This window comes from Netta rufina (genome assembly GCF_964035555.1).
Source record: "Netta rufina genome assembly, chromosome: 20".
NCBI lineage: Eukaryota > Metazoa > Chordata > Aves > Anseriformes > Anatidae > Netta > Netta rufina.
Window position 1 is genome coordinate 2,351,402 of NC_140144.1, and position 26,716 is coordinate 2,378,117.

Here is a 26,716-nt window from a genome sequence, read left to right on the forward strand (position 1 = left end):
TTTACGACACCGGCAGGGCCGCCGCCGCCATCGCCATGTTCGGGGCCGCCGAGGAGGACGACGCCGATTTCCTGGCCCCCGGCGGCGGGTGGGTGGCGGGGGGCGGCCTGAGGGGCCTGAGGCGGCTCGGGACTGCCGGGACCACCGGCACCGGGGGGCTGGGGGCGGGCGGCAGCGTGCCCGGTGCCGTCACGGTAACGTTACGGTGACCTGCTTGACGTAAAGGCAGTCCCATTCGTTACTTTGAGGGGAATTGATTGGTTTTAGTGGTTTTTTTTTCGGTCCTTACTTGTCCCTTACGCTAGCTTTACAGCAAGCGAAGCGCGGCGGGGCTGCTTAGGCAGCCTCTCTGTGTGAGAGTTCTGCTTTTTCCCAACACGAAGCGGTTGCAGTGGAGCTGCCTGACGTGTGGCACCTTCCTTATGCCTGAGGGTTGGCAAGCGCTTCGTGTGTGATGTAACTCCCAACTGGTGGTGGTCCTTACCTATAAAGCCCGGTCAATCAGGTGAATTTAGTTCATTTTTTGCTTCTAGTGCCAGGTTGGCCTCTCTCTTTGGGCTGGACCAGACAGTCTCAAGCCAGGGAAATGAATTCTTCCAGTACACGGCGCCGAAGCAGCCCAAGAAGGGGCAAACAGCAGCTGGTGAGTAAGGGGAGGGGAGGGAGCTGTGCAGCCTGGGCCTTGCTGGCTGAGCGAGTCCTTGTGAGGAACAGCAGTGCAAACAGCTCGCTGAGCTGTTGGTTCATGACGCTATCTTCCTTCAGTGCTCTATGTACACCTGGATTACCGGTGTCCTTCAGTGATGTTGGAAAACCCTTCTTTGTTCGTTATTTTTTAATTCTCTTCTGGAGTTATGTTTCCCTGGGGGGAGGAATGTTTAATGGCATTGTCACTGGCCAGTAAATGTGGCAGCTCTGTGTCACCAAGAAAAGTTCCTTCTTGCTCTTCAGCAGGTCAGGTGGCCCAGAAGGCGCCCGTGGCCCCAGCAGCTTCAGGAGCGCCGTCAGTCTTTGTGGCCACTGCAGTTCACGCTTATCGATAGTAAGTGCAACACCGGCTTTCTGCGGTGCCTCTTAGGCTCTGTCTCTCTGGAGGCCCGGGACCTAATCATAAGGGAAGATATTTTCTGATGAGCAGGCAGAGGCATCTCATAGAGGTAGCGTTTACATCTCACAGACACACAAATCAATGAAAATTTCTGCTCAGAAAAGTTCCGTTATTGTGCTGCAGTTCAGGATTATGTGGTTAAATGAACAGCAAGTGCTCTGTCTCTGCCTTACAGAGAACTGCAGCCTGGGGTGCTGGCCTGGCATCTGTACTGTTTCTGGCCAGCTCTGTCAGATGCTTGTCTCATTGCTTGTGGAAAACTGAGGCATGAGCATAGAATGACAACAGTAAACTTCTGTCTATGTGAGAGTGGAAAGGCTTACTTGTCCTGGATCTATGCAAAGAGCACTTTTCAACTCAAACTACACAATGTGCGTTCCTGTAGTCTGTGGGCAAGCAAGGAAGCTGTAGTTTCTTTAAACTAAGAAAGGTTGCCTAATGTTTGAATGTGGGGAAAGGGACTTGAACTCTGAAGAAGAAAAGCTTGGCAACAGTAGAGAGAAACCTGAGGCAGGGACAGTTCTGCAGCTGAATATCTCACTTGTCTTCCAGTACAAATGGGCAGTACTTGAAGCAAGGCAAGTATGGAGCAGCTGTAGTGGGGAACCATGCCACTAAAGAGGTGAGAAACGCTTCGCAGTAATATTTTTCATGCCAAGAGTACGCTGGTACAAGGCAGTGTTTCCCTGAGCCCACTGGAATGTCTTTGCTTTTGATGTTGGAGGTCTTTAGTTCCACTGCAGCTTATGCCTTTCTTCCCTCCTAGGATTATTTATGGCTCAGTTATTTACCTTGGTGACATCTTTCTTTTTTACAATTCTTCCCGCTTAAACCTGAAATGCTTTGCAGTGACTTGGGCACTGCATGTGTTTTTGGAAGTGATTTTTTTTATATTTACTTGGAACCTCTTTGACAATGGGATCATAAATCTGTGCACATGGAAATTGATATGAAGCAAGACTGTTTGATAGTACAGAGATGCTTTGGTGAAGTCCTGTTATTTTGGTAGCAAAAATCTCTCTTCCCCAGTCCTTTCTTCCCAAGTATTCCTGTAAGAGAATGACACTGGAATGTCTAGGAAAAGGATGTATTTACAGGATACATTGGATATTCTGATTCATCCTTGACATTGGTATTTATACTGCATTTCCTGTCCCCATTGTCTCACAAAGTTTCCTCTGCTTTGGCACGAGGAAAAAAAAAAATGTTTTGGTACACTACTACCTGGGACGCTGACCCGAGCAGCTTTCAGGTGTGGTGTTCATGGGGGAGTTAGGAAAGGTGGAGACAGCAGGAGGGCAAGGCAGCCTTGTGGTACTTCAACCTGTGCAGCTGTGAGCAGGTCACTGACAGCAGTGCTGTTGAGTAAAGAAGCCTTGCTACATGTGCAGAAAGGGAAGTAGTGCCAAACATGTCAATGCAGTGTTACCTCTGCATTCCTTAGCACTTTGAAAACTCCAACTTACTGTTACTCAATCTTTTATATTGTATTATTCCTGTACTTCATGTGTTTTTTATTGAAGGGTTAGTTTACCATCTTTTTACACTGCAACAGGGAGAAAATGTGGAGTTAATTGAAGCATCTTGCATAATGCACAAGAATTATTTTTGAACCACTTTGTTTATCTGCAGGAATAAAGCTTGTGTGTTTTCAAGCATCTTTAATAGGTCTTACCACATTATGTTAAGTGCAGTGTTAAGTACTTTTGCTGTGAAGAATGATGCTACAAGCTGTATTTGGCAATACTGTAGTGCTAGGCTCAGAATATGACAAAGCACACTAGGATTGAAAACATTGACTTTGCTTTTTTTTTTTTTTTTCCTGCACAATTCTTTATGGAATCCAGTACAGGATTCTCCTTTACATCAGTCAGCAGCAACAGATTGCATCTGCAAGGATCCATCCAGGCTTTGTACTCACGGTAAGATCCTGGATTAGAAAAGCATCCAGTGCTTTGTGGTGTTCAGAATCAATTTCTGTTTGGTGTGAAATGTTTTCTTAAATCTTAGATTATAGCCTTTGAGATCAAACACCTGACTGACATAGCAAGAGGTGTCATGGTGGCAGGGAGTACTGCTCTCCTAATGTGTTGCACAAGAGACTTACGTCTGCCTTTTGCAGAGCTCTATGGATCAGTGGATTTCCAAAGGGAAGTACAAGTGCTCTAGGAGCTGTATTAGTACCTCTAGATCACTGAAATGTTTTGAGTTATGTAGTTCTACAACAGAACAAAATTTCTCTTGCTAATAATTCATAGTTAAGTGGCTGAGAGAATACAGCTGAGCAAGCAAATGGAAATGATGGTGAGGAAGTGCTTCCTCTCTGAAACCTAATACTCAGCATTTTCCCGATGATAAGAGCAGAAATAGAACACTAAGCCTTAAAACGTAACTTCTTGAAGTTCTGTTTTCTTCTGGTTTTACATAAAAATGGTGTTTTGAGTTGCTGCTCTTAGCTTGTCATTAGGTAATACAGAATTTCCTGGTTGATAGGTGGAAATTCTGCTCCAAAATAGGATCCTGATTCAGAAATTTGGACTGAAATTCTACAATCTTGCTCTTTAGTGCTATGTGTGTTTTAAAAGATTAATGGGCTATGTAGTCAACTAGTGGTAAAATGAATTTTTTAGGATTAAGTACTGAGTGACTTCTGGTTAAATATGGAAGTCTAAATGTAATTAAAATTATGAAAAGGAGATTTCTTGCAGATAATGTCAGTGTAGTAGAGCCTAGCTTCAAAGAACCATCGCATTAAAGCTGCAGCAACTATGAAGAACGTAATATTTGCTGAAGTATTTCAGTTATAACAATTCTTCTATTATAACGAGCAAAGAAATAAGGTAAACTGTGCATTCTGAACTTGGGTGGTAATGTGGCAGGATTCTTTTACCTCTACTTAATTTCATTAGCTTTTATTTTAAGCTTCTGTTGGATGCAGTTTTTTTAATGATGTTCTATTTTAATTTAATACATCTTTCATGTATAACGTAGGACTGATTTCCTTTCCCACAGGTTCAACCCAACAATTACAGTACCTTCTATGATGATCAGAGACAAAACTGGTCAATCATGTTTGAGTCAGAAAAGGCAGCGATGGATTTCAGTAAACAGGTAACTGCTTACTCTGTGCAAGGTATGACTTGCTGCCTGCTGTTTGAACTATAGGCAAATGAAGACGTACCTCTAAGAGCACGTTACTGCTGAAAGGTGAAAAAGTTTTACTTTTCCGTTGAAGTTCAGCTTTGAGTATTTGCATAATGGTGACTGAGGCAGGTTTGTGAAGAGCCTGGCTGAGGCTCTTCATTAGCTACAGGCCTCCTGGAGACAGGGAGCCAGTTATTTCTGGTAGGTTTTCTGATCAAGTTTGCTTTAAAACCAACAGTTCTATAGAGATCTATAGAGCAGAGGGTATTTCCTTCTTACATAGCTCAGCAAAATTCAGCACAAGGGAGCGTGGAACACCTCTTGAATGCAGCTATAATCTGGGCTTGATCAGTGTTGGTAAGAAATGTATCAGATTTGTAATGAGTCATAGTGGAAAGTGCCTGTCTTTTAATGGCCAAAGATGCTGACAAGCCTTCCTTTCACAGGTGTGCATTGCTAAGTGCAACAGCTCCCCAGTGCTCGATTCAGTCCTCTACCAGGATCTCCTTCTTGGAGAAGGGCAGGGAGTTGAAGGAGGGGACTCTCTGGAGATAGCCTATACAGGTTGGCTGTTCCAGAACAATGGGCTTGGACAGGTAAGGATGTTTCTGCCACCTACTAACGTGTGAGTGAGTGTGATTGTCTCTGGAAGGAACCTGCCACCTCTGTCATAGTACTGATGCTTTAAAGGTTTTTTAGTCATTTATGGCACCTTTTTGAGGTCAAGTGTATTACCTGTAGAGTAATAAGGGATTCCGTTACTGTTCAGGTGATTGAAATGCTTTTAACTTCATAGGTACTCTCACATTAATACTAAACAAAGCACTGACAAGAGCTAGTGAAGCTACTTATGCTCCTTTAGAAACAGCTTGACGAAGGGATAAGAAGAGGACTGTACGTCATAAAGCACATCTGCAAATGATAAATAGATTTTGTGACCTTTACAACTGTGTTCTATCCTGTTCCTTTGTTAAGAAAGGCAAAAGATATACTTCCAAAAGATATATTCCAAAGCACTACCTCTTTTTTTAACAACACTTCTGGTTTAACTGTTACTATGATTTGTAGCAAAGGGTTTTTCATTTGCATCCACCTGCAGTTGTATCTTTAGCAATTAAAAAAAGGCTTTCTGTTTTTCATCTTTGGGGTACTTTTTTGTTTCTTGGCTTGCTTTGTAGAGATTGGCATGCTTATCTCCATAAACCCAATGGTACACATGGCAGAGCTTACTTCTAATCTCCTGTAGGAGTTGTTCAGCTACCCATGCCTGAGTTCAATGTACGAAATGTCTAGACAGCTCTGTTTGTGTAGTGTTTTAGTTGGACCAATCCTGTACTGACCATCAAGCTGGAAGCAATTTTAAAGTCAGTCTCCAGCTGTCATTCACTTCAAGAAATTGTACTGTGCAATAGACTAGAAACTCTAGCCATGCTCTGTTTTCTGTTTTGAGTTAATTTTGGAAGGTAGCAGGAAGGGAAATAGTACATAAGAAATCATAGGAGTTTATGAAGTGTGTGAAGTAGTGTTCAGAATCTTTCAAGAGCTGGGAAATGCATGTGATTTTTGTTTGTTCTTCAACTCTCTAGGTGTTTGACTCAAACATTAACAAGGACAAGTTGTTGCGCCTTAAGCTGGGATCTGGAAAGGTCATCAAGGTAGAACTTCTGGAATTTCTTTATAATAAAATTGTCTCAAATCTTTGAATTACTGAAGATCTTGATCAGGATTCTTATGTGCTCTTTTTGTTACATGTTTCATTTGGTAGGAAACACTAGTGGTGACTCACTCAAAGTGTTGTGTTTTCTTAATTTGCACAGGATAGCCAGGTCTCCTTTTCAGTGGCAATACTGGGAAGTTGTCCTGTTTTGAAAATAGGATGCTTCCCGTTTTCAAGAGCAGGTTTTTGTGTGGGGTGTGTTTGTTTTCTAGAGGTAACTTAATCAATTACTTAGAGACAAGGTCCCCTGAGACCAAAGAGGAAAAATAAGCTTGAGGGAAAGATTTAGAGTTCTCCCCACTTATTGTGCCTCAGAAGCAGAATCATAGAATATCCTGAGTTGGAAGGGACCCATAAGGATCATCAAGTTCAGCTTCTGGTTCCACACAGATCTACCCAAAAATTCAGACCATGTGACTAAGAAGGTCAAATAACAACTCTCTTAGTTTTTCAGTACTCTCTTAGTTTTTCAGTAAAATCGGGTTGTGAATTGGAGATGTTTCTGTTCAGGTTGCTTCCATCACCTGAATAATTCATATTTGACTTATAATAAGTTGTTCTTTAGAGGTGTACTATTTTTCTATTTATTTTTTTTACTATGTCTCTTGTTATTAATGTTGTCTGGCTGCAGTAGTCACCCTGTTAAATGCTGGCATCTATTTAATAATTTGCATTGCTCTGACTTCTAAATCTCCTTGCCAGTAACTATTTTCTGTGGGTGCTTTCTAATTCTAACCATAGCAATTAGGGATTGATCTTTCAATAGCTCAGAATCCTGTTCTTTCCCTGAATTTTGAGAGAAATTGCCACTGTATGCCCTGCCAGCTACATGCAACTGCAGAATTTCTGCATGCAGTGTTTAGTTCTTTTCTCCAAGATAGTGTGATCTGTGATAGCTGCTTAAGTTATGATATGTAAAACTTGAACCAGGATTCTGGAACTGCATGGGGACCTAGAAGCCTACAGCCTTTGTGTTAGAGGTTGTTGTATGTTTGATTTCATTATGAACATGTCAGAAGCTGCATCTTCATGCTTCAGTTAATATTGTAATTTGTAATAGGCCTTTACAACCCAATACAAGATACAGTTTTAATGCTGCACTATAAAACGAGTAAGATTTTACATGCAGCTATTTATATGTGTTCTGAAATCTCCTATAACTGGAGGAGTAGTCTTAATCAGTGTAATTAAAAGAAACTGTAATGTCACTAATCAAGCTGTTTGCTTTCTATTTTCTTGTCTCTGAATACTGAAGGGCTGGGAAGAAGGAATGGTGGGGATGAAAAAAGGAGGGCGACGGTATCTCATTATTCCTCCAGCCTGGGCCTATGGGACACAGGGAGTGTCTGGCCGTGTCCCTCCAGACTCTACTCTAGTTTTTGAGGTGGAGGTTAGGCGGGTGAGTGTCTCCTCTCAAGTATTTATTTTACATCTACTTTGTGGTTGTTGGGTGGTGGCGTCTGTCTGCAAGGTAGAAACCTGCTGTTGGCATGAGATCTACAGCTCAGAAACTGTTATAAACCTCAGGAAGATGCATATCTTCTTAAAATTAAAATTAAAAAAAATCAACACAGAAATCCCTCTAGGCTGTTTACTAAGACATGTCTGTTCTAACTGTTTTGAGATCTCTTCGTTGTTTTATGTGTGGGTCAATTTTTTTCAAAAATCTCAAAATTGTGAGGAATGAGAAGTTAAAGACTCATCTCTTCCACTTCAACTCAGTTTTATGTTCTTACTTGAAGTGAATAGACTTGACAAAGGAGTAGTCATCAGAAGTCAATAACTTGCTGAAAAACCCTTTTGGGGAGCCCAGAATAAGTCTTATTTATGTGCTTCTTAAGGTGAAGCTGGTAAAAGAAGGCTCTGGTTCAGACGGACAGAGTGTTAGTTCAAGGGATTCTCCTGTACCTTCTCCAGTACCCAATTCAGATGGCTTCTCTGCAGACACTGCTTTATTGCCTCCATCTACGATACCTCCAAAGCCTGGGTAAGCAGGAGCATGGTTAAAAACAACTTGCTGCATTAAAAGATGGTAATGCTCTTAAACATCAGCAACAATGCTGTACTAACGCATCTCTTGGCAAACGTGGATCCTCTATGTGCAAACTTAGTGCCATCAGTGTGGCAGAGGAATGCTCGCTGATGAGTATTGCAGGATGGTTTCTGCTTGAATGCTGACTTTCAGACTTAGAGAAATCAAAATGGGCACACATGAAAGATGTTATTGATCTACAGTAGAGCTGAGATATAGCATTATTAAGCTGTATAGGTACTGTTACAACAGCTTTCTCATCTCAGGTAGTAGTACAGTTGTAAGTTAGTCTTGGGTCATGGCTAACTTGTTTAACTGCGAATTTTACACTGACGCTTGTTTCTTTAATTAAATGGGCCAGTTGTCCTTTTTAGGCAATAGTTTTCAAGTTTAACTGCTTGTTGTTTTCTTGACACAAATAAGTAGTTTGTTCTCCGACTTGGATACAATTGCTTGTACAAGCACGTGGCCCTTACTGGAACTGACAATCTTTTTTCTGCAATCAGATATTCCAGAGCTGTACAACTTCCATATAATAACAACAACTTCCTTATAATAACATTCTGAAATCTACAGGTAATGTTGCTGTGTCTTCCAAAAGTAAGATAGGAGAAATGTAAGGAAACGGTTTTGCAGGGGGAGCTGTATTTGACTTTATAAATGCAGAATAGTAGATCCTAAATTGCATCTTGGTTGATGTCTAATATTACATCTGTTTGTCTTTTCAGGGAGCCAGCTGTTCGGGCCAAGTCAAACTCAATCAGTGAACAGTTAGCAGTAAGTGTTTTATTTCCTAAATAAGTCCTACGTAGGAAAGCTTAGTTAGTTTTAATTTTGAATTCTTTATTGTTGAAGATAAAGTGAATGTCATGCAAGATATTCTCAAATGTTTGCCTTATTAGCAGCAGATTAATATCTTGTTTTTGAAGGGGTTAGCAGAACATGAATCTCAGCCCCAGTTCTGAGTCCCAGTTCCTACTCCTGCATGCAGTTACTTTGCCCATGTGGATATTCACAAAGCTAGTTGTCTTATCAGATAAATGAACAAATTTAAAACTGTTAGTAAAGAGTAATTGGGACACTCAGCATATGTTTGTTTAGCTATATGAAAATAAGATTGTGAAAGAGGTAGAAAGGACTGATTTTTCTAAATTAAGGAAGATGTTCAACATTCTTGACAGAAAACACTTTTCCACATCACTTTCTTACTATTGCTGTGTTTTCTGCAGGGATGGATTTTCTATGTAATGGCAGTAATGTCAGCCCAGAAGGAGTATATAAAGTAAGCCAGATTATCAAATCCGTAGTGTTATCTTGCATGCTTGTCAGTGATTGGGTGGAAAAAAACTTTCAAGTTGAAAGAACCAGGCTTGTATAGGTGAGCTTTAAGTGTTAAGTCAGTGCCTTTAAGTATGTAGCAGGATTAGACTTCTATTTTGTTTGGAAATACTGGGCTAAGAGGCAAAGGAAAAGTAACATTAAACGTTGTCTTTCAGAATCCAAATGTAGCAAAGGCGAAGTTAATTTCTCGGATGGCTAAAATGGGACAGCCCATGCTGCCTTTCCTTGCCGGGACGGCAGGTAGTCAGCTTGACTCCAGTGACTCAGAAATAGAGGTACATTAATGACTTCAATTTGACTTCTTTTTTAATGCTTCCTATGTGACTTCCTTAAAGTAGAATCCATAGCAATTTCTATTTATACAGGGAAAGCATATTCTATTTATGTGGCAAAAAAAAAATTAACAATTCCAGTATTCCTGTCTAGTTCAAATGGGTTCATTGGATAATACCTAGTCTCAAGTGATTTGTTCTTCAACATTCATTTTAATATGTAGAAATGTTTTTAGGATCCAAATACACAGAGAGGGGCACCGCAGCCAGTGGCTTCATCTTCCATGAGACCGTCACAGCCAGCTCATGCTGTACTGCCTACAGTGTCACCACAAGGTAATATGCTGGTGAGGCTGGGTTTTGTATAGAGAAATTTATCTTTGTTTCAGGCTTCAAATACAAGGCTGTTTGAGTAGAGGATTGCTGTCAGGAACTGCAGGAGGAACTGATAGATAGCTTCCAGTAAGAGTTGCTGATCCAAAGGTCCATAGGTAGACTAATTCATAAAGTATGGTACTGAAGTCCTTGGAGTGCATCTACATTGTCATCTTGTGTACACTGCTTGAGGAAGAGCAGCCACGCTGCAAAGTGTGAGCTTCCTTGTCACCCTGTCATTGTGTGTACTGGGGTGGCACTGAGATTTCTAGGACATCTGTGACTTCTGTGGATTGTAAATGAAACAGTTATAAATCACTTTCCATTAGACAGAAAAATCATTTTGTTTGAAAATGATGGAAATAATAGCAAAGAGCATTAAAAGGCTAGCAGTCCTGGTATGGACTTGACCTGCCTCTCCATGATAGGGTAGTAATGTCAGCTACTGGTCAGCTGAGCAGTCTTCAAAGTCAGCCTGAGTAACATCTTGTGTCAGTTGATTCAGAGCACCTTTGAGTGGAAAGAGTTTGTCTAAATGGAATTTGTGGTTAGGAGTGAAGTTTCTGTGAAAGACAACTCTCTTGGCTGAATTTTGATTTTTCACAACACTGCAGACAGGCTTGTGTTAAACTTTTGTCTTCTCAGTAACTTTAACCATGAGAAGGTAAATTATTTCTACCTACTTCCTGATGTCCTGGATTTCTTTGTTCCCTTTCAGTACCTCAAGCATCTGGTTCTATGCCTCCGGTATCTTCTGCTGCTTTAATACCTGCAACAATCCAACCCCAGTCAGTTCTGCCTGGAGGAGCACAGGGCTTTCAGGTACCAAAATCAAATTGAGGAGAATATTAGTGCTTCTGTCTCTTCCTAGAATTCCTTGTGCTCCTCTCCATTGCCAGGAGCAAGGATTCTGTAGCAGCATGCAAGGTTGAGAATCCCAGGCTGCTTCCTGTGACTATCTGGCATTCTCAGATTTCAGTCACGTGCCTCTTAGATTTTGATTAGAAAGGCTTTTTGTACGCTGATGGCTTCTTAAAGTTGAACTAAGAATTAACTAGCCTTTTTCAATATCAGCTTTTGTAGTGACTAAAACTTCCAAGTACTTGCAGGGCAGGTGAAAACTACAGTATTGAGGTTTTCCTCAGTCATGATCTGTTTTCCTGTGAGAGCTCACTTGCACACTTAATATGTTTGCAGGTCAATTTTCATCCAGCAAAAGAATAATCCTTTTAAATGGCTTGTGGTGCCACTGCTGCTAAGTGATGTGACCTGCTTGCTAACAAGGAAACTTCTTAGGGGCTTAACACACACTAAGTGTGTTTTTTCACAGCAGGTAGTGAAGACTTGGAACAAAGCCATTATACGAACAGTTCTATGAAGTATAAATCCAGGCTTATTAGCATACACTTTTTAGTTATTTAACCTATTTTCAGGAGGTTCTAGAAATCAAACAGTGGTCTATACCATGCAGAAGAACTACTAATTTTGAAAAGGCACAGATTGAGAAAACATTTGATAATGAATAAAAACAGTGCATAAAGAAAGAAACTGGTGTGTTGCTTCGGCTTTGTTTTTCTCATGTTGAAATTGCAGAAGCTGTGGCAAGTAACAAGAAAAAAATGAACTTTTCTGAGTAGATAGAAACAAGTCATTAACAAGTCATTAAAGTGAAGCATGTAAGCTTCAGTAATTTGCATGTATTTTTTTAAACTTTATTTGAAAGTTTAACCCTGTTTTCGAATCTTAATACAACTTGTTCCAAGTTTCAAGATACTTTTTTTTGTTTTCCTGAGAGAGTAAACTGATAGGTGTTTAATGTGTTAATGAGTGAAGTACTTCTAGCATTTTTCAATCTATTTAGCTGCTTCTGATGAGCACTAAGAAGGGAAGTTGCAGTCAAATTGTGTTGCACTTCGTGAGCCTTACCTAGAAGTACTCTCATGTTCAAGTTAGCACAACTTCAAAGTACCACACATCCAGTGAGCTGTCTCTGTGCCGGTCTTTGCCTGCCACAAATACAGGGTAACATGCTTTGTCTTAAGCTGCAGCGAAGACAGTAACTTACTAAGCTGTAATATGAACACATACCTAAGCCTTTAAAGAAGAGTGCCTTTTGTTTTTTTGTTTTTTTTTCCTTTACTAAGACAGTTATGTAATTTGACTTTCTGCTCCATACTCTTTTTTTTGCTTTCCAAATATCACACTTGTTTTGGGGTTTAAAAAGACATGAAGACCTCTTAAGTATGAATGGGAAAAATATCACAATATATTCTTATCTGTTGATTTGTTCTGCAAGCCATATCCAGGAATGCCACTTGCTTACCCCCAAACTGCTACATCTGCTTCTCAGCTCCAGCCTGTAGGCCAGCTGTATCCCGCACCTTACCAAGGTATGTTTAAAAAGCACATGTTTTACAGAAGTTTTTAATACCAACAGTGAGCTCTTTATAATGGTGATCTGGGTAGCAATGGTAACATACATTTCTACTCTGTCTGTAATGCTGTACTGTTTCACAAGTCCTTATTTCCCCTTCATTGGTACAAAAAATACTTTCCAGTAAATGCACTTTCTTAGCTTAAGGAACTTTGAGCAGTGTGAAAGGGGAGACAATATCTAGGTGTATTCCCAAGCTTATATGTTATTAAAGGTGTTTTATAGCTGATGCTTACAGTTGTGAATATAATTGTAAAAATAACAACTGTTTAGTTTCTAATAACTATCTAGAAAAGCTAGGCTGACAGAGGTAGTGGGGAGGGCAGTTTTGTTGTGCAGTGAGGAAAGTAGTGGTCACCCTATCTGATAGGCTGCAAACTGCTAAACATTGCTTTTGGTACACACATGTATATATGCAGACACTCTGCCCTTGTGACTGCAGTTCTCTCTCTCCTTTCCATTCAAGCACCTGGGGATGTTACTTCCTTTTTGATGACAGAAGCTCGGCAACATAACACTGAAATCCGAATGGCTGTTAGCAAAGTCGTAGATAAAATGGATCATCTGGCTGCAAAGGTAGTGTGTGACATAGACAGACTTGTTTACAAGTTGCTGCAATTTGCTCTCCAAATGTAGTCTGGGGAGTTGACTCTATTTAAATGCCTACATTAAGCTTGTAAGCATGTCCTAACTTAATGAAAATTCCAGTATCCAGTATTATCAAACCTTGAAGTGGTAGCAATTCAGCTACTATGCAAAGTTAATGCTAGCTTTGGGGAAGGTGTTTTGCTTATTTCCTTAAATGTCATATGCACTTTGTTTGGAGAGCTTCAATGCCCTTCAGGAGATGTCACAGTTGATGTCATAGCATGTGCCCTAGAGCTCATCAGACAGAAAGGTGAAATGATTTGGTGAAATGGCAGATGTCTGACTCTTACCTGCATCCATAAATTCATTTCATCTGGCTTGATTCATCCCTACAGGTGGAGGAGTTGAAGAAACAAAATGCTGGTAACACCTCACTACTGCCTGGTATTTCCTCTGTTACTATGGAAGCCTCTATGATCATGAGCAACATCCAACGCATAATCCAGGTAAGCGTAGGCAGCCTTACTTGACTATTTACTCTATGAACTGGAGCCTACAGTATTATTCCTAATGAGGATACCTGTACTGGTTTGGCCCAAATGTACATCCATCCATGTATTCTATTTGTGTGTCCAAAAACAACTGGTTAGGGAAAAGCATGTGCTATACACCAATTTCCATCACAGCACATGTGTGCACACAAACATATGTGCTACTCTGGCCTTCCAACAGTTTGTTTGGGGACTCCAGGAGCCAGAGTTGATATGTTTGTATTTAATAGCCCTTGACAGAGAGTTCAAGTGAAAGAAACTCAGTCTCTTTTTAAACTGGTATGTATTTAACCCAGCATGTCTTGCAGAAGGGAATTTCACAGAGGAAATACAGTGTTGCAAGAACCATCTACTTCTATTCCTTGCTACTCTGCTTCATAGTGTTTCTAGGCAGCAGCTTTACAGTACTTTTTTTTCTTGAGGGTGAAAAAGTCAACCAGATGCAATATTACCAAGTACATGGTTTGGCAATCACTGTCCTGTTCCAGGATTCCTGCTGAATTCCTGCATGGTGTCTTTCTGTGATGGCCTGCAATTGCCACAGGAGGTGATAAGCCTCACCACCGTATTCCATTTGTACAGGATAAAGATTTAGGCAGTGTTGCAGGGAAGTCTGAATGAAGTTTAATATTCATGTTAAGTATGAATATTCAAGAAAGTTGAATATTCATGTTAAGCTGTACTTTAGGAGAATGAGAGACTGAAGCAAGAGATATTTGAGAAGAGCAGTCGGATTGAGGAGCAGAATGAGAAGATCAGCGAGCTGATTGAGCGAAATCAGAGGTAAGGAGCGAAAGGATATGGTGTGTCTGCATTTACAAAGGGTATCTAGCTTACATGCACTTAGGCATAACTGGGGGGTGTCCTTTCTCTAGGATGGAGATGTTCCGTTTTTTTTGTACTGATATGTTATTTTTAGCCCTCTGTCCTTGCAGGGTGTATCTCCAAAGTTAGGATTTACAGTAAATGTGAATATGTAAGAGGGAAAGATCTTGAGCCGTCATCTATGAGTGTGCTTTCTCTGCTTCTAGGAGATACTTTGCTTTTGCTAGCCTTTTAGTAAAACGGAAAGAGCCGTACAGGAAGCTGTGTTCTAAGTTCCAGTGTTGTATTCCATTAAGTTTAAGAAGGGGAATAACTTCTTCAAGGAAATAGCAGCAGCCAGTGGTTACCAGATTTTCAAAAATCCTGACTGTATGGTAGGAACATTAGGCTAGTATCAGAAGTGGAGCACATATCTGAACAGATACAATCTGGGCTGAAAGCCAGGCACACCCATTCCACTTTAAGATAACTTCTTGGTGCAGGACATCGTGCAGAATCATCTGGGACTTCTCATTAATGAAAGCTGATTTGAAGTACTGCCTTTTGTCTGATCACCTTTTGCTCCATGTCACTTATTTACATAAATGCTCATTCCATCTACAACTGTTCACAGATACGTCGAACAAAGTAACTTGCTAATGGAGCAGAGGAACCACTCACTGCAAACAACAAATGAAAACACACAGGCAAGAGTCTTGCATGCAGAGCAAGAGAAGGTAAAACCATGGTGACAGCATAGATTTCTGTCAGCAGCCAGGAAGGGGGCTTGTTGTGGCAGTAAAACCTGCTGAAATCTCTTTAGTCAAGTCATATCTTCTGCAAGGCCACTGCAGTTCTCAAATGATGTTTTTGAAAAAAAATTGTCATGTTCTAATGGCTTTCATGATAAAAGCAGCACAGAGCACTTAGATCTTTGTGCTTTTACAGCTTAAGTATTCTTAGTTTAAGAACAGTGTCTCTTAATTTCATAGGTAGATGGCCAACATGTTGAGATATTGTGTGTGCTGTGGGGCTTTGGCTGAAAATGCACATCACTTTTTTAGTTGTGCTGAGTTTCTAAGGGTTTATTCTTCTATTTAACTGGCATAAAGATTGAGCGTAGCTATAAGAAAAATTTCCTACTAGGGCTTTGGTCCAAGCACTGGACCTTTCCTCTTTATATACACTGATTCGAATGAGTCTAATGAGACAAGAAAACTAAATTCCTGTTTATGCTAGATGGTGATATTTGGAGATGTAAAAGAGCACCCTACTTCTGTTCAGGTGAAGTTCTGGCTTAGGATGTGATCATTTTCCAAATAATTCTGTAGAGTTGACTAAATAAGGTATTTTTTGTGTTCTTATGCTAGTGTGGTCCTTTGGGAGGTCCTCTGGGGACCAGGAGTTGGACTTGATGATCCTCATGGGTCCCTTCCAACTCTGATAGTCCATGATTCCAAGATTCTATGATTCTATAGCAATCAAAAAATACTGTCTTTAGCATAAAGTATTGTTTTTGAGTAAGAGGCTACTGAGAGAGCTTCTTAAACCAGTTAAATCAACTTTTTATTCTGTGAAGTGCACTCATAACAGCCTAACCCTGGTATTCCACCTCTTACTTCTGTAATTGCATGGTGTCTTCTATGCTTTCTCTAGCAGTTTAAAATTATACTAGGCTGAGCTGTGCATCTCTCCAGTACAAATATAAATAAATGTTTGCTCTGCATGAGAACCATGACTTGGTGCATCTAAGTGTGATGGGAACAGCTGTTTCCAAAAGTGTGCTAACAAGTCTGTCTGTAAGGTAAAAATAAAGTAATATATGGCTGATGCACATCTGCTGATATGAGCAGGTGAAGGTTGACTGTATTTTTCTACTGAGAGCCCAGGTTGAACACCTATAACTGGGAGTGTAAGAGATTCTAACCAAGTCAGACTGAAACAATAAATAAAATTCTTTTCTGTAAATGAGTATCACATCCTGCTTGCATTAAAAGTAACTTGGGGAGAGAATGCCTTCTAGAAGTATAAGATAAAATCTTCAGGAATCTTTTGGACATCACCTGCAGTGACTGAGCAGTCCACTGTCTAGGTGACAATACTATTACATGAATAGACTTCAGACTAGACTAGACAAGCTATGACTTGCACTAGAGAAACTTCCCTAGCTCTGAGGGAAGATTGACTGTAAATCTGAAGCCTGGTGCTCCTTCCTCTTTCTTTTATCTAACATAATGTGTTCTGTGACTGCTGCTATGGACAGTTCCACAAGTATTTTTTGGTAAGAGAAACAAGGAAGAGAATTTCAAACTGTTTTATCTGTGCTTTATGTAAAAATTTGGAACTTGCCATTTATTTCACAATAGAGGCCAGGCATCTGTAGACAGGGTCTCTGTGAAGAAGTACTGGGAACTTGCTGCTTTGGGGATATAGTTCTTTGACCCTGTCGGAGCATGTCACAGCTTTCAATTTAGGCTTATGTTCTGTAACGATTGGTAGTGCTCCACACTCTCTACTGCAACAAAATGGTAGTCACATGCAGGACCTGCTGACTGCCAGTCTGCTGACTGCTCCTCTAATCCACGTGGTGTGTGATGTATCTGTAAGGATCTCTTTAGATTCCTTCTTTTAAGCCAGGCTTTTCTACCTCTTCTACGTTTTTACAGTCCTTAGAAAAAATTAAGTGCTTCTCTGGCATGTATCAGGCTCCTGTAATGAAGCATTTAGCTTTTCTGATGATGATGATGAATGTCTCTGCCTTTCAAGTTGTGTTCTTAACTCTTCCTGTTTCCTGTCACTGCTTTCTCTTCCTAGCACATGCTGCCAGTGGATCGGGGCTGGGACCAGGTGAGGCAGTGTCTGCTGACTGTGTAGATGATAGCTAATTGTGCCCTAGCTAGTGCCAGCCCAGCTTCCTCTTGAACTGGCTAGAAGAATTGCCTCAGATCTTAAATTAGCACAGATCTTTCACTTGGAGAAAGGCCTTATAGCTGGCAGCGTAGCCACTGGCCCCCTCTTTCTTGGGGAGCCCTTTTGAAGAATGTTGTCACGTTGCTGCTCATTTCACCTCCCCCGTGGGAGAAATAGGATGTGATCATATCAGATCAGGTATGGATCACATAATATTTTCACTACTTGAAAGTTGGAGGCTGGAGCTGAGCTAGTATAGACATGAAGTGTTCACTGCAGAAACGTAGGTCTAATAATAGTTTCTGGCATAGAATTTCCTCTTTACTTTTCTTTGTGTGTCCTTAAAGACATTAGCAAGTGTTAAAATAACCTTTAGATATGCTGTGGGGTTTTATTGTTTTTAGCATGCTAGAAGTCAATATCCTGAACTGTGATGAGAAGTTTATGGAAACATAAGAAGAAAGCAGATCTGTCTTTAGACAGTCTCTGTCAAAGTGTTTCTTAAAAATTAATGGTGTAGAATCCCAGCTCTCGAAGTCAGCACGTATTCATCTTTGCCATGTTTGGAAACATTTTGCTTATGGCTCTTCTCTGCCAGAAGGTGGTGGTCATAGTCTTTAGTTCTCTCATGGAGATGTCTGAGAGAAACTCCATTTCACAAGAACTTACTGGCTTTAAAAACCATGAAAGCCTGTTAGGAACTCAAATGTAAGCATAGATATACAATCTGTTCAGGTGTTCCCTGCAGCAAGTGAGATTTTCTGACAGATGTAGTTCTGTCTCTGCAGAGCATCCTCTGAATCTTCTGTGTCCTACACAACAAGAACGGGAACATAACTTTTGTGTCTGTCTTGATGACTTGAGCCTCTCCTAACATGTTGCTTGCAAGTAGTCTAACAAGCTCTATCACTACCTGGTTTTCCATGAGTCACTGACTTTGAGCAATACTAAATTTAAACAGGTTAACAAATTACTGTGAGAACCATGCTCCAAAATGGCAGCATTACACATGCAGGTACCTCAAGGTGACTACATGCTGTGTGCTTGGGAGAGAAGGTGCTTATTTCGCTGGAACAAGCCTATGTTGTGGGGCTTTTCAATGATTTGTAAGCTTATTGAGAATAATTAGATCTTACAGTCCAGGCTTTTACGTGAGTAGATACTGTCATAGAATGACAGCTCTGAACAGAGCCACCAGCACTGGTACTACTCTTAAAAATATGCTTAAGCTTTCCTGGGAAAACTCCCTGATGTAATATGATGAGGTTGATGGTGGCCTAATGTAACTCTCTAGTTAGTCTGGACAGGTTACAGCTGAATGACTCTCGGTAACACGGTTAAAGGTTGTTAGTGCCTCCTCAACAGGGAAGTATCTTCTAGGTGCTGGATCCCATCGCTTGCCCTGAGAAGGTCTTCTGTACCTTCACAGTTCTTCCTGTGAGAACAGTTCTGGTGCCTTCTCATGCTTTTGTACCCTGTTATTTTCCTTCTTTCCCCTCTTTCTATGCTCTGTGATACAGGCCAAAGTTGCGGAGGAGTTAGCAGCTGCCACAGCACAGGTTTCCCAACTGCAACTGGAGCTGACTGCCCACAAAAAGAAGGAAATGGACCTGCGGAAACAGCTCTCTGCTGCACTGCAGGATGCAGAGCGACATGAGACGCAACTCAACAAACTGCAAGCACAGTTAGCAGGTAAGACTTGTGCTTGTTCTGTGAGAGCTCCTTAATGTCATTCTTCTTCCACTTCTGTAAGTTATACGGTTCTTTCTTCTGAGATGTTTATTCCTGCATTCCCTAGGATCAGTCACAAGGGTATCAAAGAATATAAATGCACTGAAATGTCTGAAGGGTAGGTGCATCGTTGCTGCTGCTAACAGGACAGTGAGTTGAATTGATGACGAAGTCAGTGTGTTGCAGGGGTGTCTTTTGTAGAAGCAGGCTCTTGGCCTTGGTGTCTTAACATCTTAGTCTTAGAGGAGCTAAATTTTCTATTGGTTTAAAAAGTTCAGATGCAGGCTGAGGCATAAACAGTCCCATTTCACAGAAGAAGCTCCTAATAAATTCAGGTTCCTGCTGCAGATAGAATCCATACATTTTCTCATTGTGCAAGAGAAGCACTGTTCATTTCAGTCAGCCTTAATCTGAAACATGTAGTGCTGAAACCCACGGTAAAGCATGTTTTTTGCAGAGCTCCAAGAAGCCTCTGAGGACACTCAGACTAGGTTCAAAGCTGAGAAGCAGAGCCGTAAACACCTGGACATGAAGATTACTGCACTGGAAGAAGAGCTGGCAGACCTAAAAGTAGAAAAGGAGACTCTTGAAAGGGTATGTCCTGTGCCAGCCTCACAGAGAGGCTCACAATTTCAGCTTTATACTTAGAAAAATAAAACACATAACTTGATCTTGCTTGTAAATGTGTAGGTTAAGTGAATCATCTGCAGGCAAGGATCCCCTGTGCTGGTGGATCCTCTGTTGTGTTTACGTGACCTTTTTGTTTACTTACCTGATAGTATGGTAACCTTCCTATCTATAAGATACATTTCAGCTTTGTTTTGATTCTGTTCTCAAACAAGCTCTTTATGCAAAAAGAAGAGAAGCTACTTTTGTGTGGTCTGGCCTATGCTCGAGTCCTCTTCTATATTGCAGAATCTTGCTGAGAGGAAGAAGAAATCCCTTTCAGAGAGAGCTCAAGCAGAGGAAGAGATGGAAGAAATACGCAGGTCATATCAGCAGGAACTGGACAAGCTTCGACAGTTGCTGAAAAAGGCGAGGACTTCAACTGACCAGGCGGCAGCAGAGCAGGTGAGTTGTGGGAGCTTCTCTGGGGGGTGTCTAGAAAACTTGAAGGAATCTATAGGTAGAAAACAGTCATGAAAACTGCTTGGGTAGTGAAAGAATGAAAACATTAGCCACTTGCTTTTAAAGGTGAACTTTAACATGGGGTTCACTTTTTTTGTCTTTCTGAAATGTCCTTGGTGTTTGACGCTACTTCTTACTCCAGGATTTACACTGTCTCCCTAAGGAAATGCATGATTTGAGTAGGCTGCTGGGTCCCAGTCATTCTCTGACTCAAGTCACAGGCTCCTGACTCTGCTGTAAAGTTTTGATGCAGCAGTGATGCAGACTGGCACACACCATGTTTAGACTGTCTTAAAGAGAATGTCAATCTGAGGAAAGGAGAGACCTCAAATTCATTCTCTAGTAGAAAGATCAACACATGACTGCTGATGAGTGGAGGACTGCTTAGAAATATGCCAAGAGACCTGAAGTCTGGGCCAGCCCTTTAGGCCAGCCTGCAGAATTGTGGCTGGAATTGAACTCTGAGAGGTCTGGGCAGGAGCTGTGGATGGCTGCTGCCTTTGTGTAGGCATTGAAGCCTACAGCAGAAGATGTTGTTTTCCCACCTCTTGTTTGGGCCCTAAGCTTTCAGCCAGTTGTTATGCAAGTACTGATGAAGTGTGATTGTTTCTAATGATCTGTTATGTGATGGGCAGCTATCGCTCGTACAGGCAGAGCTGGAATCCCAGTGGGAAGCCAAATGTGAACGTATGTTGGCCTCAGCCAAGGAGCAGCACACCAGGCAGTACCAGGAGGTGTGTGAGCAGAGAGACTCCCTGCAGCAGCAGGTGTCCCAGCTGGAAGAGAAGGTAAAGGGCTGTTCTTTACTGCTGGAATACAATGCTGAATAACCAGTGACTGTAACCAAGTCCTCTGCCACCTGATTGTGGCTTGACTTCTAACTTTTTGACTGCTTGCAGAATTTGATCTAATCCACAGGATGTGTCCAGACTTGCATCAGTTACACTGGGTTACACTGGGTGGGTGGGAGAGCTGGCTGTTGCAACCCTTGAGTGAGCTAGGGCTGAGATGTCAATGCTGACAAACTAAAGCAACACCTGTAGTCTCTTCTGCTTGTCTATACAGTTATATTTCTGCTCAAAAACAGTTATTGAAATAGTCTTGAATTTGGTGATATTGAAAAGGGCTGTAAACTGATAGGCTCTAGTTCTTGTCTTTCAGCTTGGGGCTCTAAAACACTTGAAAAAAGCAGAGGAGCAAAAATTGTCCGACCTTCAGCAACGCTTAGAACAACTGGAGCCTATCAAAGAGAAGGTAAAGGGGATAACATAGGAGCTGACTGCAAATTGTAGTGCAGTAATGATTAGCCTCAGGCCACATGTCCTAAATAACAAGAACATAAGTTCAGGAATATGAGAGGGAAGGAAAATCTCTGCATTGCTTCTAGCAAATCAGAACAGGCCAAGTGATGAGACCTAGCCCTTCTTTCACTGGCATCTTAATAATGCTGTGCCCGTTCTTGGTATTATGTGAACTGGAAGAGTTAATTACATGGCTGGTTGTGCGTCTCCAAGGATTTGGCTGTGTCTGTCTGTGCATGGCTATATTTGGATTTCTTTATTTTGGTGGTGTTACTTTCAGTATAGTCTTCTGCAACTCTATAAAAGCCCTGCTTTTGAGTCTACACTCAGCAATTTGCCCCTCACTTTAAAAAAAAAAAAAAAAGTCTACCAGGTTTACCACTGAATTTCATTATGGAGCTGTTCTGACTTTTGTTTCTCTTTGGCAGTATTCAGCCTTGCAGTCTGATGCAGCAGTACTGAAGGCTCGCTATGAAGAACGCATCCAAGAGCTGGAGAAGGATCAGGACAGATCTTCCCCTGCAGACTTCACAGAAGAAGTGAGTTTGACTATATAAAATTTCTCTTTACTGAACAATCTATTCTATTTACACCCAAATTATTTCTCTTTGAGCAGAGATGAGAAGAAAAAACAGATAAAAACAGATGTAAAAAAAAAAAAAAAAAAAAAACAGCCTTACTCTTTTCTCCATTAAAAAAGCACCCTGGCTATGGTAATAGGGTCCATAGAGGAGCAAAGGACGCTATCTTCCTGATGACCACTGTTGCTTTTTTAGTTTAAAACCTTAAATCTTAAGTTTAGATTGAAAATTTGAAGTAATAACTTGAAGTAGTAAGGGAGAAGTGTCTGCCTTGAGTTTGTACAACCTGCCTCCATTTTGGAGGAATGGGTTTGCTGTGTAGGTAACGGTTCTGAATTAAATGACATGATGCATTCTGTTTTGCTGCTGGAATTCCTGATTTGAAAAGTAGTGGATTGTTTGAAACAACATGTGTTTGCTTGCATTTATTGCTCTTCTGCCTGGAGAAGTATCTGTTCTTGAATCCAGTACTTCACATGTTAGTGAATTGTATCTCTTTCCCTCTTTCTCTTTTCCAGGTAAAGAAAATAATGAATGGGGTATTTCAGTCTCTTCGGGGTGAATTTGAACTGGAAGAGACATACAGTGGCAGGACAGTTCTGGGTGTTGTCATGAACACTATTAAGGTACAACAGCAATAAGAGATATGAGGTGGTAAATGTGAGAAATTAAGGCTTTGGCTAAAACAAAGTGTTGTGAATCTGAAATAGCTAAAGCAGAAGTTTGTGGGTGGCAAAGCAGCCTAGCAGTAGAACATACAGGGATCTGTGATGGCTTGTCTAGTGTATAACCTACACTCTTCCTATTCGATTTCTTAGACTGTAACACTGCAGCTACTCAACAAACAGCAGGAGAAATCAGAGCATGACGGTAAAACAGAAGAACCTGGAGCAGGGAGGCTGGAGGGATCTCTTGGAGCAAAGAAAGACCACGAAGAGTCTGCACAGCGCAGCCCTGCACAGGGTGCTGCTTGCCCAGCTCGTCCTGGAGAAGTGAGCACAGGCTCCCCAGCGTGTGACCAGAAAGGTGAATCTGCACCTCTGGTTGCCAGGGCCAGGATGCTTGAAGAGGAGCAGACAGCACAGAGCAACGGGGTGTCAGAAGAGGAGGAGGTCCCTCAGGAGTCTCTCTCTCCCAGAGCAGAGTCCCACTTAAATCCTGATAAGCAGCCTGAGCTTGCAGAACAACCTGTTCCCAAGGTGGATGAGGACTTTGTCCTATCTGGGCAGAGGCAGGAGAGCAGCCCCATCAAGAAAGCGGAGACTGAACTCAGTCCCTCCACAGTATCTTTGCAGGCAGAAGTTGCAGAGCCTTCTGTTCTAGAAACTAGGTCTGGAGAAGTGGCTGTGGCTGTGCTTCCAGAGGAGCCATCTGCAGAGCAGAAGGCAGAGGAGCCTGTGGGAGGCTTAGAGCCCCCTCCCTTAAGTAGTGAAGGAGGAAACTGCACAGACCTGTCAGATGGAGCTAGTTCTGACCAGGAGCCTGCTTCAGTATCCACAGCAGAGAAAAGCTCAGCTGTCGTCAGAGAAATCCCACGAGAGCAGGAACTGGGCTCCAGCCCCGGGCAAAAAGATTCCAGGTAAGGTATGACTGCAGGGGTCACCACAGTCCTGTCTTCCTGCTGATCAGCTTGGACTGGTGTGGCAGCACCGAGGGAGGGCTTCAGCCCCAGTGCATGTGTGCAGGGCCGGAGTGCCATCACGGTGCTAGTCCTGGGAGGCACAACCGGCTGCTGGCAGAGCACAGGCTGTCCGGGGCACACTCTGTGGGGGCAGTTGCAGAAGCAGCTGGGTGGAAGTGGTGTTGCCATCGTTCCTTGTGAACGATTCCCAGCTGAGTGCAGGGGGTGTGCTGTTCCTCTGGGATCTGCTACAGATGGCTGCCAGGTCCCGTTACTGAACTGTCCTGCACTGGCAAATAGCACGTGCCTCAAAACACTAAGCAGTTTGGGTGACGAGGCTTTTAGGTCATTCTTAATAGAACATATAAAAGGAAGCTAAGATGCCATAGTCTGCAAGTAAACTGTTCTTTCTTTGTCTTCTAGCCTCTTTGAGGATGACAACTTCTTTAAAACAACATCTCATAAACCACTGAAGCCTCAAGTTCCCTCTGAAGAGGAGGATGAGGAGGAAGTGGTATGTATTTGTCTTTCCACTCCACTAAACTAAGGATTTTTAATGGAAAATGAATTTCTGTGGCAGCAGGTGCTCACTGGCTCCTGCCTGCTGAGCTTGGAGCTTCAATGCATTCTCTGTATACATTTTCAGTGTCTGGATTTGTTTCTTGTTGAGCTTGGAGGAGTTGCATGGGCTGAGGCAGTGACAACAAACTCCTGCTGGCATGATATTAGGACATTTTCACAGGTTAACTGAAGGGTTTTTAGTCTTCCTCTCTCCTATCCCTTTAGGCTATAGGCATCTCCTGGAAGATTAAGCCATCATGTGAGAAATACAAAAAAACATAATGAGGCGCCATAAAGTTGAGATCTCATAGCCAGAGTTGCATAGCAATTACTAGTTACTGGGAAGCTGTTACTGACAAATTTCTCCCTGTTTTGACTTCCAGAGCATGAAGGGGCGCCCCCCTCCTGCTCCGCTCTTTGCTGATGATGACGACGATGATCTGGACTGGCTGGGATGAAGAACTGGCTGGTGAGCCTGTGTGCCCTCTCCTTTGGGCATGGCCTCTTCCTGTGCACTTAGCACTTAACAAGCTGCGGATGTGGGACAGTTGTGAACAACCAGGGTCTTCCCAGGCTCTTGTACTGCAAGCTGACAGGGCCTGAGAGCAGGTGTCTCTGGTTTGCACTCTTGGGCACTCAGACCCTTTGTTTTGACCTGACAGACATGTGCAGAGCGTGCGACAAGCTGCAGGAGCTGACCAGTCTCGCTGCATGTTTGTATTGCTGTCCTACTTCTGTGAACCGTTGATTCATTAATCTGAAACGTTATGCAAATATGAACTATGTAAAGTGCTTCAGAAGAACGAGTTTGGCAGGACCCTGCAGTAGGTAACTATTTTCATAAAAGTCAGACTAAAATCTCTCCTTCCCCAGTGATGATCTTGTAATATTCCTGTTAACCCCCAGTGTTAGGCTCTACGCCTCTGCACCACCTCATCTCCTTAGGCTTAGGAGAGTGCAGTGGGAGATCCAGCTGAGATGCAGGCAAATGCTTCCTGGAGGCTGAAGGCTCTGCACAGGCAGCTTCTGGAAACTCCAGGGGCTGCCAGGTTCATGTCAGTGCTGTTGTATGTTCAGAGCTGCAGCACACATGGGTAGAGGCGCCCTTTAGTGGTACTGGAGGTCAGGCTCTGTTGGGCCAATGCTCCAAGCCCACAGGTAGCACCTGGTAATTGCTGTTGTGAGGAGCCAAATCCCCAGCTGTGGCTTACAGAGGAGCTTGAGGCTCAGCAAAGCCTCATGAAAGTGATTCAGTGCGCAGCCTGTGCGGACAGCTCATCTCTTCTCTGCATGCAGAGGTGAGGTTTTCTCTGCTGGGTTTTCTCAGCACTGCCAGAGAAAGCAGCAATGCAGATGTGTAATGTGCTCTTCTCCAGAGAAGAAAGAGCTACTCTAGGCAGCCAAACCCCTCTCCTGTGCCTTTTTCTCTGTCGCTGCTTCAGGTGTGATGGACATAGCACAAGTTAACCTGATGGTGGTTGGATGTGTATAAACCAGCCTGACCTGGGCTCTGCTGTGCAGCCAGGGGTTGGGGTGTAAATTCCTGTAACTTCTGTCTAGGTGAAGCTAGAGGGGAGAGCAGTGAGGACAGATAGCTGGGCAGCCAAGTTGGATTTCTCACAGCACTTCTATTTCTAGGCTCACTAGCACTTGATGAAACTTAGTAGAAGCAGTTCATACAGTGTCTCTAAAACGAATAGCACCACCACCCTCTTCCATTAACAAAAACGGAAGTTTTTAAAATAATTCTGCCAACATTTAGCTTCCACAATTTTCTCATCCTCTCCAAAGCGAGTTTGATCTATGCCCTCTTAAATGCCACTTTCTTGGGGAAAAACAGTAAAAGTACTGGGTGTTCTTGTGTGTTAGTGTAGCAGTCTGTTAGGTCCCCGTCCCTACTTTGCCCTCTGTGTATGGCAAATGGCCAAGCTCAGAGCCCAAAGCCTGTGAGACAGCCAGCCATGGGGCCACTTGTGTCACAGGGTGAACTTAGCTTGAGTTTCCTTAAAAGCTGCTCCAATAATCAAAGAACAAATAATTATTCAGTGCTGAACAGTGACAGGGTGTGAAACCCTGACCTCCTGGGGCTCTGTCCATTCTGGGGCTTCCCCCTTCTGGGGCTCCCTTTCCATGTGCAGATCTGAGCATAAACACTCTCTGGGGCTGTGTTCTAGTGCAGGTCCTGACTAATAATAACACATTCCACTTCTTGTTTCCTGATACATACAGATAGACAACCTGAAGGGTTTGCATTTCACTTCTTGAAAAATAAAGTGCAATTAAACCTGTATCTTCTGTTTGTATGGACTTTACTCAGCATGCGTCTATCTGTATGCACTTGAATACAGACTTACATTAGATTCAGACTTGGTCTAGAACCTCTTCCTCTGGGACCATTCTTACTGTTAAACCCCTCTCAGGGGAGACAAGAGGAGTTTCCTTCATCCTCTGGCTTCAGTTCCTCAGGGGCTGCAGCTCCTCAGCATGTCACCTTGTAGGGACTGGGGTGCAGAAACT

The 26,716-nt window shown here is 42.3% G+C and overlaps 1 protein-coding gene across 7 annotated transcripts; it reads left to right on the top strand.

Moving 5' to 3' along the window:
- The first annotated feature begins 15 nt into the window (after window positions 1-15).
- Window positions 16-26,487, top strand: FKBP15 (FKBP prolyl isomerase family member 15). 7 transcript variants are annotated; one of them, XM_084299141.1, is made up of 30 exons: window positions 16-88; window positions 534-643; window positions 952-1,042; window positions 1,661-1,730; window positions 2,956-3,030; window positions 4,121-4,219; window positions 4,699-4,848; window positions 5,839-5,907; window positions 7,225-7,368; window positions 7,811-7,956; window positions 8,730-8,778; window positions 9,498-9,617; window positions 9,851-9,950; window positions 10,708-10,811; window positions 12,286-12,379; window positions 12,890-12,999; window positions 13,407-13,517; window positions 14,251-14,345; window positions 15,001-15,103; window positions 17,181-17,213; window positions 18,797-18,968; window positions 19,465-19,601; window positions 19,923-20,078; window positions 20,771-20,923; window positions 21,297-21,389; window positions 21,865-21,975; window positions 22,536-22,643; window positions 22,836-23,596; window positions 24,062-24,152; window positions 24,583-26,487. In XM_084299141.1, exons 1-30 carry the CDS (start codon window positions 36-38, stop codon window positions 24,655-24,657), a joined length of 3,783 nt encoding a protein of 1,260 aa, XP_084155267.1. In that variant the 5' UTR covers window positions 16-35; the 3' UTR covers window positions 24,658-26,487. The 7 variants fall into 7 exon arrangements, with proteins under 7 accessions (XP_084155267.1, XP_084155270.1, XP_084155269.1 ...); XM_084299144.1 differs by having other exon boundaries at window positions 20,786-20,923; XM_084299143.1 differs by having other exon boundaries at window positions 7,817-7,956.
- The last annotated feature ends 229 nt before the right edge of the window (window positions 26,488-26,716 follow it).

Bases quoted from the DNA above. Each gene is read 5' to 3' on its own strand.
- FKBP15 (XM_084299141.1), top strand. From the start codon at position 36: ATGTTCGGGGCCGCCGAGGAGGACGACGCCGATTTCCTGGCCCCCGGC. The intron at 3,031-4,120 runs GTAAGATCCTGG...CCTTTCCCACAG, and splicing joins ATCCAGGCTTTGTACTCACG to GTTCAACCCAACAATTACAG. The intron at 22,644-22,835 runs GTACAACAGCAA...TCGATTTCTTAG, and splicing joins TTGTCATGAACACTATTAAG to ACTGTAACACTGCAGCTACT.